This window comes from Cucumis melo, chromosome 10 (genome assembly GCF_025177605.1).
Source record: "Cucumis melo cultivar AY chromosome 10, USDA_Cmelo_AY_1.0, whole genome shotgun sequence".
In the NCBI taxonomy this organism is placed as follows: Eukaryota; Viridiplantae; Streptophyta; class Magnoliopsida; order Cucurbitales; family Cucurbitaceae; genus Cucumis; species Cucumis melo.
The window spans coordinates 3428337-3450353 of NC_066866.1; the positions used below are offsets into that span (position 1 = coordinate 3428337).

The 22017-nt window shown below is 33.7% G+C and overlaps 5 protein-coding genes across 6 annotated transcripts; 1 reads left to right on the forward strand and 4 right to left on the reverse strand.

The window, feature by feature from the left end:
• Positions 1 to 1405: 1405 nt before the first annotated feature.
• On the reverse strand, positions 1406 to 2005 carry LOC127151352 (uncharacterized). The gene has a single exon (XM_051090879.1). The coding sequence runs from the start codon at positions 2003 to 2005 to the stop codon at positions 1406 to 1408; it is 600 nt and encodes a 199-aa protein (XP_050946836.1).
• Positions 2002 to 9638, forward strand: LOC103489009 (proline-rich receptor-like protein kinase PERK12). Its single transcript, XM_008447984.3, has 10 exons — positions 2002 to 2139; positions 5946 to 6000; positions 6164 to 7355; positions 7456 to 7920; positions 8010 to 8096; positions 8207 to 8277; positions 8381 to 8457; positions 8553 to 8700; positions 8853 to 9014; positions 9103 to 9638. The coding sequence occupies exons 3-10, from the start codon at positions 6350 to 6352 to the stop codon at positions 9391 to 9393; spliced, it is 2307 nt and encodes a 768-aa protein (XP_008446206.2). The 5' UTR covers positions 2002 to 2139; positions 5946 to 6000; positions 6164 to 6349; the 3' UTR covers positions 9394 to 9638.
• A 169-nt stretch (positions 9639 to 9807) lies between these two features.
• Positions 9808 to 12665, reverse strand: LOC103489007 (transcription factor ABORTED MICROSPORES). Of its 2 annotated transcripts, XM_051091201.1 has the most exons (9): positions 12603 to 12665; positions 12317 to 12456; positions 12063 to 12242; positions 11890 to 11971; positions 11719 to 11787; positions 10729 to 11250; positions 10407 to 10634; positions 10151 to 10327; positions 9808 to 10039 (listed from the first exon to the last, which is right to left on the reverse strand). In XM_051091201.1, exons 2-9 carry the CDS (start codon positions 12418 to 12420, stop codon positions 9977 to 9979), a joined length of 1425 nt encoding a protein of 474 aa, XP_050947158.1. In that variant the 5' UTR covers positions 12421 to 12456; positions 12603 to 12665; the 3' UTR covers positions 9808 to 9976. The 2 variants fall into 2 exon arrangements, with proteins under 2 accessions (XP_050947158.1, XP_008446203.2); XM_008447981.3 differs by lacking the exon at positions 12603 to 12665 and having other exon boundaries at positions 12317 to 12511.
• A 2516-nt stretch (positions 12666 to 15181) lies between these two features.
• On the reverse strand, positions 15182 to 16155 carry LOC103489006 (uncharacterized). Its single transcript, XM_008447980.3, has one exon. It carries the CDS (start codon positions 15934 to 15936, stop codon positions 15358 to 15360), a length of 579 nt encoding a protein of 192 aa, XP_008446202.1. The 5' UTR covers positions 15937 to 16155; the 3' UTR covers positions 15182 to 15357.
• A 1483-nt stretch (positions 16156 to 17638) lies between these two features.
• LOC103489005 (pantothenate kinase 1) lies at positions 17639 to 21383 on the reverse strand. Its single transcript, XM_008447979.3, has 10 exons — positions 20926 to 21383; positions 20622 to 20804; positions 19871 to 19917; positions 19681 to 19797; positions 19410 to 19529; positions 19214 to 19308; positions 18907 to 19000; positions 18620 to 18751; positions 18419 to 18531; positions 17639 to 18104 (listed from the first exon to the last, which is right to left on the reverse strand). Exons 1-10 carry the CDS (start codon positions 21008 to 21010, stop codon positions 17897 to 17899), a joined length of 1194 nt encoding a protein of 397 aa, XP_008446201.2. The 5' UTR covers positions 21011 to 21383; the 3' UTR covers positions 17639 to 17896.
• Between the last annotated feature and the right edge of the window lie 634 nt (positions 21384 to 22017).

A 22017-nucleotide genomic window follows, 5' to 3' on the forward strand; every position in this document is an offset into this window, starting at 1 on the left:
CATCATACTGTTATAAAAAAAATCTCGATTGTATTTATGTTTGTGCAACTTAAATGGCATACAATACCAATGGTAGATCTAAAAAAAGAAAGAAGAAAATATAAACCATAGACCACATTGTCAACCGTTTTCATTCCCAGAGTAGAGTAGGAATAGAAACCATCAGCCTTAACAAACCAACTCAAAAGGAATGGGCCAAAACCCAATATGAAAAATAGACTGAAATATAAAAATATCCGATGAGATTTTATTAACCGATATTTTAACCATAGAAAATAATAATTAAGTATATAACAATAAACATAACAAATTCTATCTATGATAGATAGACTTGATAGATCAATATTTGCAACATGATTCATCAGTGAATTAGGTATAAATAAATTAGGTTGGATAGATTTTCTGGACCAACTCAAATTTTCGGATTGACAAATTGACAGCCCAAATAAGATCTTCAACCCAACCCAACCTTAGGATTCGGATTGGGTTGTTGGATTATTTATTTCTTTTTTTTTTTTCTTTTTTCAAGCATATTATTATTTAGTTAAAATTCATAAATTTGTTTATAACTAAAATTTCAGAAACTTCGTAATAATAGGTATGAATTATGATATTTATAAGTTATAATATATATTTTAATAATATTAAAAATTTGGATTAGGTTAGATTAACCAAATTTTAAAGAGTGTAACTCAAAGAATCCAACCAAACCTGAAATGAACATAAAAAATTCAACCTAACCCAATTCAATTTTTACAATCTGGGTCGAGTAGTCCAGATTGTTAGGTTATTTGAACATCTGATAAATTTTATATGTTAATATTTTGAATCTAATAGCTATATTTGCAACTATCTATATTCAAAATGAACTTTGTGGATATCGACAGAAATTACTATGGCTTAATAAGACTTGTTACACTATTAGTAATCATGGATTCTATTTATATGCTGTCATCAAGCAAAAGTTTTTTAGAAAAAGTGAAAAAATAAAAACAAAATAACATAAAACATTGATAACAAATTACAGCGGTAAAAGTGAGATGATATATTTGGGAACAAAGCAATTGTAAGTTATTTGTTATAAAATGTACATTAATCTAAAACATCTAATCCATAATCATGATAATTCTCCCGTAGTTATCTATCCCACATTTGAATGTGGAAAATACTTAAAATGAGAATGATAAGACTTGTACGATGAGGAGCAACATATATAACCTCTATTGCTAAAGCTACAAGAAATTCTACATGAACATAAAAGTGGAATCTACGTATTAGTTCAACTTAATACAAGTTTGAGATTTTTAAAATCTCAAATCTCCAACAAAACCAAACTACAAATATATAAACAAACGAAATGAATTGAAGGAATAAATAAATAAATCAATCAAAATTATTAATCTAATCAAAAATTTCTGTTCAAACCATTAGGAGCAGTGAAGAATCCCATTAAATTACTTCTGTACGGCAGATACGATTTCCGTTTATTCACTTCATTTTCCGCTCTATTCCTCGCGTAATGCCGTTCGTGATAATACGACGCCGTTTCCCCCTTCTTCTTCTTCTTCTTCTTCTCCTTCTCCTTCTCCGCCTTCTGTCCGCTTCCCGACGAAGCACTTCTCAAAAACAGAAACGCCTCCTCCTTCCCTTCACTACTGCTCCGCCGAATCTTATCCCCGAACCGCCACAGCTTCGAAAACCCCGTCGAATAGCTCTTCTTCCCTAGCACCGGCGCCGCCGCCCTAGTCTGAGGACTCTCAGTGAATTCTTCCACGAATAGGTTCTTCAGCTGAGACGTCGTTCCGTTGACATCGTCGGATAAAATCCGTTGATCAAAGAGGGGAAATACAGGGCGAATCTGGCCGTTGAGGAAGGCGTCTTCGGCACGGATAGGGGAGCCATCGGGATTTAGACAAACGAAAGAAAAATCATCAAGAACTTCATTATCTTCTGATTGCCCATTAGGGCTAAATTGGTTGGGTGGTGGTTGTTGTTGTTGTTGCATTGGATTGTTAAATTAGGGATTTGAAGATTGGAGGAATTTGGGAATGGATTTTTAAAGAGATTAATAACAAGATAACATAGGAGGTGGTGGAGTGGACGGGGAAGCCGAGAAAAGGAGGCAAAGCCGCGTATTGGGTAAGGTACTAAATCTCAATCCCATTCCCATTCCCATTCCCAACAATACTATTTTGCTTTTGCTTTTCATTCACATCTCCAACTCTTTTTTTTTTTTTTTTACCTTTGACCACTTTTCAATTCATTACCTTAGAAAAATATCACACATTAAAATATTCCAAAACTTCAATATTACCCATTGAAAAAAGTAGACTTTTGTTTTAATTAGATGAAAATTAGGGTCTAAAATAGTGAGGTGGCCCCTCGGAATGAAAATCACATATAAGTATAGTAATATTGTAGCTTTCGAAATAATAGAGATGTTTTTTTTTTCAAAACAAATGGCAAAGTTTAAAGAAATTTACCTTAGTTTAGTTGGTTGGATATCTTAGTTCTTTTGTTTTTTTATCTTGATATTATAACTTTTAACCGATGTTTATTGATTTATGTCTTTTTCAAATGAATCTCCGATCAATATCTACTAGTTGGGTCTATAAATTCATTTTGCTCATGTAAGCATAAATTTGATAGATTGAGTTAACACATCACATGTTTGTTGGAAATGATACGAAGAAAATTAAGAGATTGTTTGATCCACTAAATTGAGTTAACAAGTTTGAAGTTAATAGGTTAAAGTTAGTAAGTTTAGAGTTGTGTTCTTTGATAAACGTAAAAAATCAAGATAAAGAAAAATATGAAGTTTTAGTAATAAATACGAAAAGGTTAAAAAGAGAGAAAGAAGAGTATTAGCATGGATTGAATTAGTTTTTTGTTTCTTAATTATTATTAGGAAATAAAAGATTAGATAAAATTGACCTCCATAGTTAGAACCACCAAAACTTACCCATATAGATTGAATTATATAATTGAAATGCAAATGCACCAAACTCATTGTATTAGGTTTGATTAATCTTCTCAACCGTTCAAGATTGACTTTAGCTAAAGCACTCAAAGTTGGAAAAAAAGAAATTGAAGCAAAAATGTGACAAATTTTGGGAATGACACTTTCGTTTTTAGACAAATTCAATGGTAAAACACTTTGAAAAAGGTTGAGTTTTTAAGTTATAATTTGGAAAAGTTAGTTAGAAAAAGTTTGATATTTAGCCCCTTGTTATCATGTGTTAAAAATACTAAAACCTCTTAAACGAAACGTCGTCGCTTTGTTTTCCCACCGTTATTGACGGCCTCTCCATTAATGTTGACCAAAGCAAAAGGCCGAAGAGCTTACAAGTTACCGTTTTTGAAGTTTGCATTGTCCATATTTGGTATGACGTGTTGGATATGCTGCCCAGTTGGAAAATATTTTGGGGTTATTCCTTTTATTAATATTGACTTGAAATATTACCTATTTTAAAATGAGCTCACTCAACCCGTCACGTCATTTTTCAAATGCTAAACCAATAAGTAAGTTGACTTATAGATCATTTAGAAGTATTTTATAAATCTTTATGACTAAAATTTTCATTTTGAAACTTTAGGGACGAAATAGACCTAATTAACCGTAAACTGCATGGACCAAAAGTGTATTTTGTCTAAAAAAACGTACAAAAATCTATTGGATTGTACTTGATTTTTTTATAAAATTTAAATATTTCTTTCCTTTTGCTATTTTTGACAAATTTTTAATTTATTTTTAAAAAATTTATATTAATAATTTCAATTTGAGGCAAATTAATAATACAAAAAGTATTTGGGTACCGTCTTCGTTACACGAATCTTCCTATACCCATTTAAAAACATATCATATAATAAATATAATTATTAGTTTACGTAAGGAAGAGTATAGGAATTTAATTAAGCTTATATAAGTTAGTATGGTTGAGTTATAGTAATTTTAATCATATAGATGGTGTGTTTATGGGTGGAAATATAAAGACCTTTTCATAATAATAATGTATTTGAAAGCTAATGTTTCTATTAAAAAAAAAAGTAGAAAAATGTACTTAATAACAAAAGAATAATAACAAAACTATAGTAGGAATAATGATCAAGAACATTGCAATATTTAAAAAAAATTACAAGTATAATAAATCTATTAGTCATATATTACTATTATTATTTTTTTATAAATTTTACCGTATTCATAAAATTTAAAAATATTATTATATATACTAATGTTTTGTAATTATCTTTAATGTTGGACGATCAGATCTCCATCCAAACAACTACTAAAATTTTTGAATTTGACTCTTTGATTTAAAGGGTCTAAGTCTAATAGGCTTTTAATTATAATGGATGATTGGATTTCTAATAATTTAAAGAAAGCAGAATAAAAGTATAAATCATCACTTAACCATATTATTAATTAATCCAAAAAGAAAAGAAAATATTTAAAAAAAATGCTTATAATGTCCCATAAGATTTCATTTGGTACAATATCAGTTGAGTTAAGCTTTTGCTGACCTATAAAAGTATATTCTAAAGAATTTAGACACTTCAATTCTTAGATTACATTTAGGTCATGTTTACCGTGGAAAAGTAATAAATAATGAAAACTAAATAGTTAACTCGTTTCATTACTTTTGGAGTTGTTTACTTTTATGATGTATGAACTCATACCTAAATTTGCAATGGAGGAATACAATCTGATTGACCAGTTAAGGGTGCTCAATCAAATTACGTCATGCTGTCATATCATTACTATTACCAACGTAGTTAATCGTTACAACGACAATCATTATTGTTACCGCTACAGTTGGAAAAAATTTCAATTTCACATATTTTTTATTACTGTTACTGATACCAATACCACTCGATTCTTAGAAGTGGAAGTAACGATAATAATAACAATAGAATTGACCAAATTCATAATTTTTAAGTATACCCAATAAAAACCAATCCAATTACATTTGTAATTCATGCTCATTATCATTTACACATCCAATAAAATTTTATTAACGACTACATCAAGTGAGAGTACAAGTTATAACAAGCTAGCAAAAGCCCTCTGTTTTTATTTTTGAAGTTCATATGAACTAAATTATTAAAACAATACATTATCTCATAGTTAAATTACAAATTTGATTCTTGTATTTAAAAAATTATTAATTTGATCTCTCAAAAGTTTCATAATTATAAAATTTGATTTATTTATTCAACTCTCACATAGATGCATAACAACGTTTTAAAAGAATTTTAAATATAATAAAATATATTACTACCCTCAAATATATTCGACATAATATTTAAAATCCTCAAATATAATTGACAAAGGTACCATAAGTAAAACAAATTTAATTTAACTTCTTTAATTAATTATTAATTTACAAAAATCTAACTTTAACTTTTCAAAATATATTCTAATGACTTGGAAGTATTGATTATTCTTTTATCGAACTTAAATTGAGTCATTCAAATTTATTTTTATGGAAATTAATTAAATAATAATAATATTTTTAAGGCAGACTATAAAAAAAAAAAAAAAAAAAAAAAATCAGTTATAGACAAATTATAAAGAGTGATTATACAATTTATAGAAATAAAGTAATTAAAATTAGAAATACTAAAGCCGAAAAGAACCCAAAAGTATATAACGGCATATGAACAAAATAAATATTCAAATTGAAAAGTTTGATTTTAGGACACCTATACTTAAAACAAAATATCTAACTATAATTATAAAAAGAATTAAATTTAGTTTTGAATTTGGCGGTAACCCGAATCGCAAGGAACTAGAACACTCCGCCATTTCTCAACTCTACATCTTCCATAACTCAATCCATCACCAAACACCATCCGATTCTAACCGTCCTCCATAATTATCCTTCCTTTGATTCTTCCATTCTGTCTGTTATAACCCTAAAACCCCCGAAATTCATGATTCGCAGAAATTTTGGAGCTCCATTGATGGTTCACGTGGCGTCTCTCATGATTTGAGCAAATGTAGTAATCTTCCTCACTTTTCTTTGTTTCATTTGAATCATCGCATGATTTTTGTTTCTGCCATTGCTGAAATCTTGAAACGACCTTCTTGTTTGTTTGTTTGTTGTTGTTGTTGTTGTTTTTCTTTTTCTTTTTTCAAAAAAAAAAAAAAGAAAAAGTTGAGTGTAATGATGCTGATAATAGAAGTAGGGATCTATAAGAAATGAGATAGGGGAAAAGAGTTCCCGTAGGATGAAGAATCTGGTGGAGTGGTGTTGAAATTTGAATTTGAGACTTGTGTAAGAGAGTTGTCGGGAATAGCTGAGGATTATAAGAGGAAGAGAAGGAGGATTGTGAGAGAAGAAGAATAATGTCTTCTTCAAACGATACTTCTTCTCCTTCATCGGATTCTGTTTCAGATTCAAGTTTGCCGCCTGAAGCTTCGGATTCTTCTCCTCCTCCTCCTCATTCTCCTTCTTCTCCTCCTCCTCCTCCTCCTCCTTCACCTTCTACTCCACCGTCACCGGTGCCAGATGGTTATTCATCGTTGACAATTGATCAAGCTAGTCCTCTGCCGTCGATTTTTCAATCCGCAATTAAAGCTCCACCTATTGAAGGTATACTTTCGCCATCTTCCTCACCTCCAGCTCCTCCAAATCCTGGAACTACACCGCCAGCTCCTACTGGCGGTTCCGATTCAAATGATTCCGACGAGAATCCATCGCCACCTCCTGAAGACTCTGCTTCGCCACCGCCGTCTCCTCCGCCGTCACCTCGTCCACCACCGCCTTCGCCACCGCCTTCTCAAGACCCGTCCGTTGATCCTCCACCTTCCCCTGTTCCGACTACAAAAGCATCTCCGGCACCTCCAGGAAGTCCACCTTCTAAAATATCTGAGAAAGATCCCTCTACTCCCGTGGATCAAAGCGCCATTCAGGCTCCTAATACACCCAAGGAGACTCCACCATCTACACCAACGGATCCTCTTCCTCCATCACAAAATCCAGTCGTGATTCCTTCACCAGGTGCAAACCCAACGACGGGAAAACAAACTCCAAATCCACCTCAAGGAACAATAACTACTCCCACATCAGAGTCTAACATTCTTTCACCTCCCACAGCCACATCCACTCGCACTCCAAACAACTCACCTCATTCCTCTGACTCAACGCCAGTGAAATCATCATTAGGACAATCCAATGCACCATCATCTGGTTTAAGTAGTCACACTGATGTTGCAGTCGGTGCTGCAGTTGCTGGAGTTTTTGCAATCGCTTTGTTTGCTGTGATTTTTATATTCACAAGGAAGAAGAAAAGACGGGTAAAGATGTATACTGGCCCCTACATGCCTCCAAATAACTTCTGTGTGAAAGCAGGTATTAAAGAAACTTGGAAGTATGCGATAGTAGCTTACTGTTCTTCATTTTAGAACTTATGTTTTCTGATCTGGATTATGCAACCTTTATTATATGTTAGATGGAAATTACTATCCTCAACAACATGGGGGCAACTCTGGTTCTACTGAAGGCTTCTACACTCAAGTCCCACATACTCCCCTTGGAAATAGCTTTGGGAGTCAAAAAGGAACAGGATACAGTGGCAGTGGAATGGAGTCAGGTGTGATAAACAGTGCCAAGTTTTTCTTTAGCTATGAAGAATTGATGGAGGTTACGTCTGGATTTTCGCGTCAAAACATTCTTGGGGAAGGTGGGTTTGGATGTGTTTATCAGGGTTGGCTTCCAGAAGGGAAGTCTGTGGCTGTGAAGCAACTCAAGGCAGGAAGTGGACAGGGGGAGAGAGAATTCAAGGCGGAAGTTGAGATCATCAGTCGTGTTCATCATCGGCATTTGGTGTCTTTAGTGGGCTATTGCGTCTCCGAGCGTCATAGATTGCTCATCTATGAGTTTGTTCCTAATAAGACTCTTGAGCATCATCTCCACGGTATGGAACCTATCCTTGAGCTCCACCATTACTGTAAGATAGATTTTGAGTTGTGTTTGATGTTGAAAATATTTGACTACTCTTTGCAGGTAATGGAGTACCCGTGCTGGATTGGTCCAAAAGACTCAAAATCGCTTTAGGATCTGCAAAGGGTTTGGCATATCTTCATGAAGATTGTGAGTAAATATCTAAATTCAAAATGTTTTATTGAATCGAACTGTTCCAATGTTACTGAGACGGACATACTTTGCTAACTTCCTATATCTTTTTGCTTCTCGTTTGATAGGCCATCCCAGAATTATCCACCGAGACATCAAATCAGCCAACATTTTGCTGGACGACGCTTTTGAGGCGCAGGTACGTCCAGACCAATTTCTTCTTATAATTTTGAAAATATACGTGCTATTTTCTTGTTCCACGAGTCTCTGATTCCGATTTCAACGGAAAACTTCAAACACAGGTTGCAGATTTTGGACTTGCGAAACTGACAAACGATACACATACCCACGTTTCAACTCGGGTCATGGGGACATTTGGGTGGGTTAACTCGACATTTACTCTCATTGGAAAACAATTCTTTGAGCCGTTGTCTTTCTTTATAATATGATCGTTTGTGTTTCAATGACCTGCAGATACATGGCTCCCGAGTATGCATCAAGTGGGAAATTGACAGACAGATCAGATGTATTCTCGTTTGGGGTTGTGCTTCTTGAGCTTATTACAGGTCGTAAGCCTGTTGATCCCACTCAGCCCCTGGGGGATGAGAGTTTGGTCGAATGGGTATGCAAATAAATGAACAAACTTCTCGAAATTCTCCTCCATTTTCTGTTATATTTATATGCTAAATTTTAAATGTTAAAGATGTGTCTTCATCTTGTTTAAAATACACTGAACGGCTTCAACAATGTTCTATCTTATTATGAATGTCCCAGGCTCGTCCTCACCTTCTGCACGCCCTTGAAACTGGGGAGTTTGATGGATTAGTAGATCCACGCCTTGGAAAACAGTATGTGGAAAGTGAAATGTTCAGAATGATCGAAGCGGCAGCTGCCTGCGTTCGTCATTCGGCTCCTAAAAGGCCTCGCATGATTCAGGTTAACTTAATTCCATTCGAACTCCATTTCGTTTCAACAAGCTTATTCTTAAACTGTATCTCTCTTCTAATAGTATTTTGGTGAATAGGTGGTGAGAGCACTAGACATTGAAAGTGACATGTCTGACCTCTCCAATGGTGTCAAATATGGCCAAAGCACCATGTATGATTCTGGGCAATACAATCAAGACATTTCTAAATTCAGAAGAATGGCACTCGGTACAGACAGCTTCGACTACGACAGTTACAGTTCCGGAGAAATAAATGCAAGTCGTGAATCGTGGAGATTCCAAAATATCTCAAGTGGTGAATTAGAAACTCAAGCTTTTAAAGGACGAGCTAGTGCACCACAAAATCACCCTAGCGGTCGACAATTCTAATATGATGATGCATAAACAAGACGTAAATAATGTGTAAAGCTTCTTCCATTTTTCTTTTTCTCCCATTTTTGTCGTAGTTGTTCTCTCTCTTTTTTTAATCATAAACTTATTCATCCTTCTCGACTAAGGAGGTGGAAAATAGTGATTTGAAATCTTACATTTGAACTCCAACGAGTAAACACCATTTGTGCTAAATGACATTAATTAAAGAAAGGTTGATGAGGGATATATTCTATTTCTGGTTATGCTGTGTTTGTTATATGTATTGCATTTTGAATTCTGACCACCATATGCTGTTTTTATATTTTCCTTGTGTCTACCAATTATGCTATCCATTCATAGATTTTCTTATTATACTCCCCCCCCCCCCCCCCCCCCCCACAAAAAAAAAAAAAAAGAAATTTTCTTGGCACATTTTATGAAATAGCAAGTTTCCTAGCTCGAGTAGATTAATGTCACTGATGCAGGCGATTGTACAGCTCAACTTTTGGACAACAATCCATTGCCCTTTCCACATCGATATCGTCGAGTCACGGTTATAAACACTCTCCCTTTCTACAGCCTATCCTAATTGCCTGATTTCTCAGCTTGTTAGCTTCATCAGAGAGTCTCTCAATCTCTTTGGTTGAATGTCATTTTCATTAGCCTATACATGCAACAGAAAACCAATCAGTTTAAAAGAAAAAAAATTCTTTTAGAATGGTAAAATCTAAAGTTTAAGATCATAATTGAGTATCTAAACACAAATGAATGTTACCTCAACATGGAAAATGTTGAGGACCATACCCCCAAAGGTTGTAATATTGACATCAATAACCTGCAAGCCTAATGAATACATCGCCTCAATCGAGCTCACTACGCCGCCTTGTTTCCGCTTGCAGAATAGCTTGATTAAGAAATCTCTTTCATTAATTCGCATCACTTCGACTTCCACCTAACAACAGTTTAACAAAAATGAACACTTTCTTTTCATTGGAATGTTTATTTGAGAAAAAGCTGTTAAGAAATTCTACCTCCACAGGCTTCTCCTCATTGAGGATAAACATAGGTTGATCATCCTGAACGAAAGACCAGCTATTAATGTCATCGTTTGTCTTCTCTAATGGAGAAATCTTCAAGTGTTTGTTCTTTTGACAATCCTTGTGCTCCAATTGAATGAGTTCATTCTGGAGGCTTTTCACATTCTCTTCCAACTCTCTTATATAGCCGATAGCATCCACAATGATTGATGCTCTATCCATCTAAGAGTTGTTCCATTAAAATAAAAACAGAAGATTAATTAATAAACATATGCAAACAAATTCACCATATGGGTATTAGATAATTAGTTTGAACCTTGGATATATTAGGAACTAAAGCACGTAGAGTGTAAAGACGATCACGAATCTTGTTTCTTCTCCTCCTCTCTGTCATGAGATTCTTGGATTTGTAAACTTCCTTTTCTTGTTTCTCTCCAGTTTTGGCTTCATCTTTCTGCAAGATCTTCGAATGATCCGAAACCACATTCTTCTGTTGTTCTAGCAACTCTTCTCGGTGCGTCGCCGCTTTCGATTCAAAAGACGTATGAATTGGTTGGTTGAAAAGTCCAGGTGAAGGCTTTGAGCCACTGGATGATCCTTCACCACAGCCAGGAAAGGAGCTGGACTGAGATACTGAAGGAAGAATTTCTAATTTGGATTTGAAACCAAGGAAGGGCTGAGGATCAGGCCAGTTTAGTGAATAGTATTTGGTAGATGAACTAAGTATCTTCTCATTGAGGCCAGCATCCAATAATGCACTCTCTGTTTCAAATTCTTGCTCCAGAGAGATGTTACAGTGAGCCATTACAAAGTCTATAACCTCTCCCTCTCTTGGCATCTGATAGACATTGCACCCAAAAGTATAAAGAGAATATTTGAATATATCCATATTCTAATGAAAATTGTCAGAAATAGCCTTCAAAAGTTTTTACCTTTCACAACTAGCACTCTTTCTGGCAATTTGGAATCGACTCCGACTTCAAATAAACACTTACCAAACTATAGATTTAAAAATATTGCACTTTTGAAAAATCTTTCGCTTAGAAGAGTCAAAGAATTGACGAAGGTTTGAGTCATCATAAATGTTAAAATCAATCATTAAAAACCCTAAAATTACTTTGATTCCACGGCAAAATATATATATATATATAGTTGTTCAAATGGTCGATTTCGGCCAAAAAGGGTCGAAAAGAACTATAATCACACTTTGCAAAAAGTGGCTAGGAGGTGAAAGATGAAAACTTTTGAATGTTATTCTATGACCATTTCCCCTTAGCGTCTTACCTTTAGTTCTTAATATACTTACACGTTTTGTAGCAAAAAGCTCCACAATTCCACCAGAAACTGGAATAAGAACTCGAGTCCCAGTCAACTCCTGCCAAAGAAAAACGACATTGGACACACAACGTAATCAAGATCAACCAACCATAAGCTGCTACCAAATTGAGAGAAAAATGAAAAAGAAAAGCAAACCCACATGTGAAAAACTCGAAAAATAAGAAGCTTCACCACTTGTTAGCCACATGGGTTGATTAGAAATCAAAACATCCCCATGAACCCTGCAACAAAAACCCAATACAAACACAAATTTTCAGCAGTTTCAACATTATTAATGAACAGTTCTAAGTTATAAGTTCAAAGTATAGCTACCCAGTGTTTAATGATATTGAAGAAGGAAACTGAGCAAGTGCTTGGCAAGCATTTGTCCTTCTAAAATGTCGAAATCGAGTATCCTTACAAAGCGCAGCTGGTATTGTCTCTCCGGCTTCCTCCTTCCCACCGGCATCAGAAACTCCACCGCTACAGCAGCAACCAACCCAATCAATAAACCTACAAACAACAGCCACTTCCATTAAGATGTTAAAACACACCATTTTTTTTTCCATGAAATCAAATATACAGACCTCAAAGAATCATCATCTCTTGATTTCCAAACAATGCAGTAATCCCAAAGTTTGATCTCCACTAAAGGCCTAAGAAATTCCAGAGCTCCTTCAAAGCTTCTCATTGTCTCTGGCTTTCGATTTCTTCTTCTCAACTGACTCTACATGATGAAGTACAAGAAGAAAAGGGTAACTAACATTTGGTTCAGAAAGGGGAAAATCAGAATTGGTTTTTGAAAACAGAAATGTGATGTTGCTTTAAGAAGAAAGAAAGAGAGAGAGAGAGAGAGAGAGAGGTTTGACTGACCAATGAGAAGAGAAACAGAAAACCATGGAATCAAATCGTTCAAATGAAAGCTACCCATAACCGTAAATGGTGTGAAGAGAATAATATTCGAAAAATGGAAAATGAGAGATGAAGAAAATTCTGGCAATTTCCTTCTTCTTATTGGTAGTTTTGATTTTGAAAGAGTACGGCTCTGTGTTTTGCTCTTACAGTTACTGAGAAGCTCAATAATTTGTTTGTGCAAAGAAAAGGACAATTCTTAACCATCAGTCTTTTCATTTTTACACTTTTCCTCCTTATTTGTTTCTTATTCGAATGTTTAATACGGATGAAGATCAAATCTTTAGCTTTTCGTCCATTACCATTAAACTTATTTCAACTTGACTAATTCATTTATCTTTTTTAAGGAAATACAATACACAAGCCTCAACAAGATAGCAAAGAAGAACCAATTAGACAAATCAAAAGAATTTTCATCCAGATAGGGAAGAAGATAAAGAAAAAGTCACATTGCCCCATTCGCCTCTCTCAAACACCAAGTTGAAGATACAACCGAGATTCATCCATTTCGTTAATTATGTATATAGTGAATAACTAATTTGTACTCAAATCAACTAATACTAAAATTCGTCTATATAACTTTTAAATAAGTTTCAAAGCTAATCATGAAACTCTGGCAAGAGATTTATTACTTTTGTTTCCTAAAAAAAAACTTACTATGGGGTTTACAATCCATTAACCAATCCACTTTGACCTACCTTCCTACTTGTTGAATTAAAATTTGTAACATAAAAATTCAAATAGTATCCAAATTGAATAACAAAATGCCGTAGAACACAATTAGAATGTCTTTGATATTTATGGAAGTATTTTTGTCCAACTAAATTCTACAAAATCTTCTTTAGTTTTATTTGGAGCAAAGTTTTAATTCTCTCAATAAATTTCAAAAGTTGTTTTTTTTTTCCAGCTGACATGGAGTAGGAATGCACATTTCCATCTTTGTTTTCATAAAAGAGAAAGTTAATGGAATGGTTACTTTGAAAAGATTTTAAGGATTAATGATCAAAATAAAACTCTATGAAATTGTTGAAGCAAAATTAAAATCTATTAAATGATTTCGTGAATATAAATAGAACTTATAACTCGTATTTATATGTACCTAGAGCATGTCACTATATCACATTTCTACTTTCATTTGAACCAAAAAAGAATTAATAGATGGTTGTGTTTTGAAATAAATTAAAATGTAGGAGTAAAAATGATTATTTTGAGTTTGAAACTTACCCTAAAGTATATGAGAAATGAGAATGTGGTAAAATTTGGAATATATATATATATATATATAATATATCAATCAATGGAGGAATTTAGTGGGCTCTCAGATTGGAATTTGGGCCTTTCATCGGTCCGTGCGTAACCCAAATTCATAAGGAATGTTTGAAGGTTTCAAAATAGGATCAGTTGCATAACCCAAATTCACCAACTGATTGATGTTATCTCTATCGGTGATGAAAGACTTTCATTCTCACAAGTGATTATTATCGATAGCAATTAATAGCTGTTATAAGTTATCGTTAATGATAGATGCTATTAGTGATGATTTTCCATTTGAGAAATGTACTATTAATTGATCTATCATTGATAGTTTCTATCGAGTAAATTTGACATTCTTTTAAGATATATATATATATATATATATATATATATATATATATATAGATAATTAACTAATCAACATTTTGTATCTTTTGTAAATATTTTATTCTCATACCATATTTTTAGTTTATTTTCTAAATTTTGCTAAAATACTAAAAATGAGTATTATAAGTATAAAATCAAGATTAAAAGTGTAAATCATGAGACCGAAGAACCAAATCGAGGCAAAAACTCAAACTTTAAGAGTGAAATTGTAACACTCTAATACTTTGGGACTAAATTGAAATCAAGTTTGCTAAATATGTAGCATTTTGAAATCTAAGTGCCGAAATGGTTTTTTTTTCTTTTCAAAATTGTTATTTTTCTACTTTCTAAAGCAAATACAATTACAAAATCAAATAGTGTATATGGAAGTTGTGTTCCGTCCTAAAAATAAGAATTATCTGTCCAAACATAGGATAAGGACAATAAATCTTCTACCTATCTCTCCACTAATATAACATTAGTTTGAAAATGTAATCAAATTCTCTCATCAATCGAGAATGATTGTGGATATATAAGTAAGAATAATTATATATAAGATTAAAAGACGAAGTTACAACAATTTCTCTTTAAAGTAACAATATCATTTTATCGTGAAGATGTGTAAAGAAGCTAATCCTCCCTATTTGCCAAACTAAAAATTAAAATGTTGATGATGAATAAAAAGTTAAAATAAACGTGAATGAATCCACTTTAAATAGAGTTCTTCCACCTCAATTATTATTCGTAAGAATCATATTCTCTGTCTTTATTCCAACCCTCATTCTTTGGTTACTTTAAAACACAAAAGTACACAAAAACATCTGTTAATTTCGTTGCCGTAACCTTCAAGATAAAAGACTTCAACAAGTTTTGATTCCTAACTCGGAAATTCAATACCATCAATTGAATAACATCAAAGATTGATGATTGAATATTGAACCTTGTCATCATTACTCATTAGATTAGAACAAACATCAAATTTAAATTTAAAAAAAAAAGAAAAAAAGAAGAAGAAAAAAAGCACACTGCTATAACTCGATAGGATGAAATTTGAGCATTTTGCATGGTTTTATGCTATATTGTTTTACAAATACCATCAAACATGATGATGCCCTCCAGCTTTGAAATTGAAATCTCCTTCATGATGGTCTGTATGTTTGATTTCACTTCTTGTTTCACCACCATTTTCAAAGGGTTTGAAGCTATTTCCGTGGCCATTAGGACCATTAAGCCCAATAGGTCCATTACCATTGCCTTTCCCTTTGCTTCCTCCATTTCCATTTCCATTTCCATTGCCACCAGGTGGGAATTTGCCTTTTCCACTTGGGTTTCTCAAATCGAATCCAAACTCAATGTCTCCTTCTTTATCAGGATGCAATTTAGGTTCTTTTCCTCTAGTGGGTCGAGCGCCGGCGTGGCTTTTCTCCGGCTTCGGCCTCTGGTGGTTTTCAACTCGCCGGTTACAGAGACGGCCAAGGAAACAAGCAAGAGCTGAAATGACAACAATAACCGCAAGAACTATAAAAACTGCCCCAAATGAGCCGTTGGAATGGTGGGACGGAGGAACTTGGCTGCCGGCGGACGTGGCGGCGGTGTCGGGATAAACATAAGCCGGCTGTTGTTGTTGTTGTTGCTGCTGCTGCGGCTGTTCTTGTTGTTGTTGAAGTTCCGACATGTCGGCTTAAGGTTTAGAAGAAATTAAGGAAGTGGAGGGATTGGATTGGTTTGGATTGGAATGGAATGGGTAATGGTATTTAGTAATTTGAAATGGAAATGGAAGTGGAAGTGGTGGTGCTTTGAGTGGAAGAGAAGGGAGAGATATGGAATTTACTCAACAAAGAAGCAACAAGGTTGCATTGGGAAGAGGGTTATGTATAATGAATGAGATGAGATTCTAAGAGGGTTTTTTTTTTTTTTTTTCCTTAAAATTAAAAGAAAAAAGGAAAAATTATAATAAGAAAAGAAATGGGGTTTAAGAGAGAGTGAGAAAGAGGTCAAAAAGGGAGGAACTTTCTTTTGGTAAAGAGGTAGACAGCTAAAGAGATATTCTTTGGGGGAAATTCTTTAAATTTTGAGTTTTAATGAAGATAAGGAATTGTTATTTTGATTATTGTTGGGAATAAAAATTAGGATATAGTTTAGAGCATTATACGAAAATTAAACTATTTAAAGTACTTTTTTTAGACAACAATCACTTTTAATCACTATTCTTTGTCCAACAACACTATGGGCATATATATAAATATTTTATTAATAATGATTTTATTTTTAGTTTATCATGTTTCTTAAGTAACTCATTTGAATCTCAATCAAATTTTAAATAAAAATAATTATTGAATTCTGATAATTACAAAAGGAATAAAATTGATTTCTAGAATAGAAATTAAAGAATCAAAACTATATTATCTAATGCAATTTGAATGTTTTTCATAATTCAAAATAAAAAGAAAAATTCTCGTACTATAGTCATATATATGAGTAATACTTTAGCTTATACTAACCTATGTTAGCATTATTTAAAAGTGACGTGAAAGCTTTGGCAATCTCTCTTAATGATTTTGCAATTTCTCTAGTTGCCTAAAAATGAGAAAGTACTATTAGGAATATTTTAAAATTTCCCTCCAAACAGACAATGATTGAAGGGGGAAGAAGATCAAAAGAGACAAATGAAATGGAAGTGATTTTGAAATCTGATTTGTTGTGTGGTGCAAAAGAAAGGGATGGGATTGTGGGGTTCAACATAGGGATTCGAGTAACAATTCTAATTTGCTACCATAAAGCATAATCATAATCCAAGCGGTTTTGGGACGCTCCTCAATTTTTCTTTTTCTTTCTTCTTTTTCAAATCTTTGCTGCTTTCTCTTTCTCCAAGAAGGGTATGTTTACAAAAGCTGCTCTGCTTCTTGCTTTTCCTTTTATGTCTTTGGATCATTACGACAATGATATGTTATTTTCCTTCCAAAAGTTCCCAACTTGTAGAATTTAGAAGACCAACTTTCTGATGGAAACACAAGATGTTGCCAGTTCTGTTGAGTCCTAAACTCAATAGGCTTAGTGTCCAGCATCCAACAAAACATGTCTACAAGGTAACGGTTATGAAACTGACAATCAAAGTGTAAGCAGTAAGAAAATCGACACGAGATTGTTGTTAGTTAACTAACAGTATATGCTAGCTACGTCCACGAAATGCAAAGCTGCCTATAGGATCAGAAGGTTTAAAAGAAATATAGTTAATCCTTTTAAACCTTAAGTCGTAAATAATGCATGGACGAAAATAAATTAGGTTTCAAGGACATCGATCATTTGGAATGCTAGTGAAAATATTTAAACCATCCCATCAGTAACATATTCTAACCTATTTTTAAGGAAGAGAAGCAAGAATAAATACTCTGGAATATGTGGATTGATGGAATGAAAGCTTGTAGCATTAGTTTTTACAGATGGCTAGGCAGCTTTAGAAAGTTTGTTTTATTTCTTTCTATATCTCAATGTGACGTGTATTAAAAAGATAGAAGTTACAACCCATAAGATGGGAAATGAGAGCAAGACTACAAAGTGGAGGGTGCCATGTTTGGCACCAACAATGGTCTGATTTAAAAATAAGCCAAATTCAAGAAACGAAATGGACTCTAATCTTAATCTATATAGACACTACAATCTATACTTGCATACTCACTGTCTTCCTCTTCTGTTGTTATACCATCAAGCTCCGGCTTGTGTTTTTCGACTCGTTGCATTAATATGAAGTTATCGTGGCCCTGTTTGTTATAGTTCACAAAAGCACCTAAGGCCCCAAGAAATCCTTCATGCCGCAAGAACATTGCTTGCGCTTCGCCCTTCGACCTAAAATGAAAAATGAAGTAACATTTAAGGTAATTACATTAGGTAGCATATTTAGAGATAATAGCTATGTGAATTGTAGCATTTATAAAGAATTGTAAATATAGCAAAATCTATTCGTGATAGACTCTATCCCTAATAGACTCGAGGGTATCACTGTTTGAAAACTAAATCTAAATTTTTTCATGTTTGTAAATTATTTTGAATGATTGGGTTTGATTATTACATTTACAGCTGCTAAAAATTTAAATAACATTAGTCAGCCTCAGTTATTTCCATGAGAATCTAAAAAAGAAAAAGCAGTGATATATTTTTACCAGTAATGAACGGCAACAGATATGGTGTCCATAGTATAAGCATGACCACGTATGAAAAATCCTCCAAAAAATATTCTCTTGAGTCCAAATCGAAGTGCGGTAAGATATGCAAGCTGGGGAGAATTAAATTCACAACATCTTATATTTCCAAAGTTTCTACTCCATTTTGCAAGTAAATGAAGCCTTATCACTGCGACTTACCTGTCCAATGTTATTTGAAATCATTCGTAGAAGTGACCGAGCAAGATCCTCAGTCCTGTAGTTCTCAAGCACTTTGTTTGTTGATATCGTCTTGCCAAAGCTAGAAGCAATGGCTGTGGATGAAAGACCCATCTGAATCATTAGAGGGCAGAAAAGAGTGGAGGCTTGTAAGTTGTAGCTAAAAAGGACACGTCGACTCGATAAATTAAAGACTATTCCCTAAAATGGATGCAGTAACATCGGTCATGGATGAGGAATAAACATGTGTTATCAGTAGAAATGAGTACCTTAGAATAATCTATTCCACCATATATATCTCCAACAAGCATGTCTACCACTCTATTATTCCCTTGGTGACTCAACTCCAACAATTCGTCAAAACTGAAAGAAAAAATTTGCGTTTAAAGCAAGAAAGTAAATCATTCATAAAAGTCTTGCTTAGTGCTTAAATTCTATAAATGAAGGATATAAATTTATATGAAGAACCAAAAAGCATACCCTTAGTGCTTAAAGAGATGAACTTTCTAAAAAAGCTTTAAACCATATCCCAAAATAAACAATTAATTCTAATGATCAAGTGGATGAAAGCAGTACCTGTTGCACTTCGTCAAAAGCTTACCCAAACCCCAGAATGTCCCGCCACCAAGGCTTGTTCCACTTACCCGCTCAAACTTTCCATTTCCATCCACCTACTAATTGCATTACAAATAATCTCAGGTTTAAGAAATGGCGAACTCATGAAAATGCTACGGTCAGGAAATTGAATAAGTAAACACCATTTTGACCATACCTTAATCATGCTGACTCCAGAGCCAATGTTGACAAGAAGGTAAGGATACAAATCATCTTGGTTAATCTGCACAAACTCCGTTTGACCACCTATGTAGGTAAATGCTTCTTGGTCGACTGCCTAAAACGTAACATAAATAGGAACATGAAGTGTAATAGAATTGAAGTACAGTTCTAGCTTGGATTATCCGACTTCATGAGATTTATGAAAGATGTCACATTATACAACATTTCAAGTATATAATCCAAGATATATATGTTGTCTAGCCAACCTTTAGGAGAAAATTTGCTCCAGCGACGAGGCAATCCATTTCATCTTCCTTGTCTAAACAAAAATCGAGCTTTTCTTTGAAGAGTTCAGCAAATTTAAATGCTCCACCACCAGTGGCCTTCTCACCAAAAGTTACCACTCAATAAATTTGCACGCTTCAGAAGAACAAAACAACAAGGTAAAGCATGTACCTTTACAACAATTCTGTCATTGTCAAGATCCTTGGGGTGGTGGGATCCTGGATTAGTTTTCAGTTTTCAGCAGAGCAGCAAGGGAAGAAATATTAGAAGGGGACACAAAGACTTTAACATGACGGCCAAAAGAAAAAAGGTAATGATTATTTTGGGGCATATTTAGTTCATTTCTCACTTTGTATGTTACCCCCGTTTTATAATTTTAGGCTACTTAATGAAGAAAAGGTTAAAGACCCCTTTTGGTGACTATTTGATTTTTGAAAATGAAGTGTTTCCTCTCGATCACCAAAAGTTACTACTCATTTTCTTACAAGTTTTTAAAAACTAAAATTTCAGTTTCCAAAATTTGGTTCTGTTTTTGAAAATATTGGTAAAAAGTAAATAATAAAACAAGAAATTTAGAAGTGGAAGGAGTGTTTATAGACTAAATTTCCAAAAACTAAAAAAATAAAATAAAATGGTTACTAAACAGGACCTAAGCAATTTTAGGAACAACTCTATTTAGGCCATGATGTTCTTATACAAAACACTGATTAATCTTGGGTGAAACGTAACCCTTTAACATGTCAAGGACATCTTCCCTTCCTAAGTCAGAATAGATTGGCATCTACAAATAGCAAATGAAGCAGAGGAATGCTTTTTCCATTTCATATTTCTTATACAACCAAATCAGTCATACTAATTAAACAAGTTTAAGTGAAAAAAGATCAGACGCAAGTGTAAATGGCACAAAGGAAATCATTCATACCAAGTTGCTTTCGGTTAATAAACGCTATACATTCATCAATTTTGCTTGTTTCAAACTTGGTAAAATGAAGCTTCCCTTGGATAATAGTACGGCTTCTTCCACCAGCTTTGACAGAACTCTGAACTTCATCATTTTTCAACAATCTCTTGTTCCCGCAAAAGTACACCAACTTAGCAAGAGTGCCTACAAGATATTTCCAAGTATTAAGATTAAAAAAAACCCAAAAAAGGAAAGAAAGGGAGACTGCAATTAGATGATCCAATGTGGTAGAATCAGAAGACACGACGAACTGAAAAAGAATTACCCCCAATATCCAATGCCAAATGAGATATTTGGCTGTCAGATTGTGCGTCCGAATTCACTCCGTTTCCGTTGGTTCCGAGATCCATCCCACCGAAAATAGAACGGCAGGTAGCTGGCTAGGTCTTTGTCAGCGAAGAAGTTGAGAGATCTGGAATTGAAGTGTGGTGAAACATTCAGAGCTAAAACCCTAAGGAACAACTCTTAGAAAATTTGAGAAGAGCCGATCGAGATGGCATTGGAGCTTGATCGGAAAGGCATTTCAATCAATACCGACGGTTGACTTTCCGGAGATAACGAACAAGATGAGTCCCGCTACTCGCCACCGTTGTCCGGTGGTTAGGTACGTCATAAATTGGGAACTAAGAGTCTCAAATGATCCTTTTTTTTTCTAATAAAAATAATTAATTATACACACATGAGTTTTTCATTTTTTTTCCCCTAAAGCTTCCATATCCAATTTGTTAGCTAAAACGAGCTTAGTAATCCGAATCCGATCTTTGAAGATTAGGAGGTTTGATTCCGATCTCCACAATTATACTAAAAACAATACTAAGAATAAAAAATCGAACCTTTGACTCGACCTTCAGGATAAAACTTTATGGATTTTTCCTCAAAAAAAATTGATATCTATATCCAAGACATCTCTAGATTTGTTAAAAAAAATGTTTATAAATACGGTTTTTGCTTAAACTATATTGATGAAAACATTTTAAATATATTTTAAATTTTAGTTTGAGTTAATGTCAACCTTCTAATTTATTTCAAAATGGAAACAAGTAAATATTCTCGAAGTTAAATAAAATTCACCTTTAATTTTTAAAATGGTACAAGCTCTAATTTCTTTTACTCATCTATCTACTTAAAATTGGTAATGAACTCACCAATTTAGCGATATCAAAATTTCCACAAATTTAATAAGGTTGGTTAATACACGAATAAGTCCCTCAAAACTCACTAATTTTAAGGGAAAAAGAAATAGCTTTATGACTAATTTCCTTTCAAATATTGTCAATCTTACACCACTCCTCCATTTTTTAGAGATTTATTAAAAACATACAATTTTTTAAGATTTTCAAATAAAAAATTATTAGAT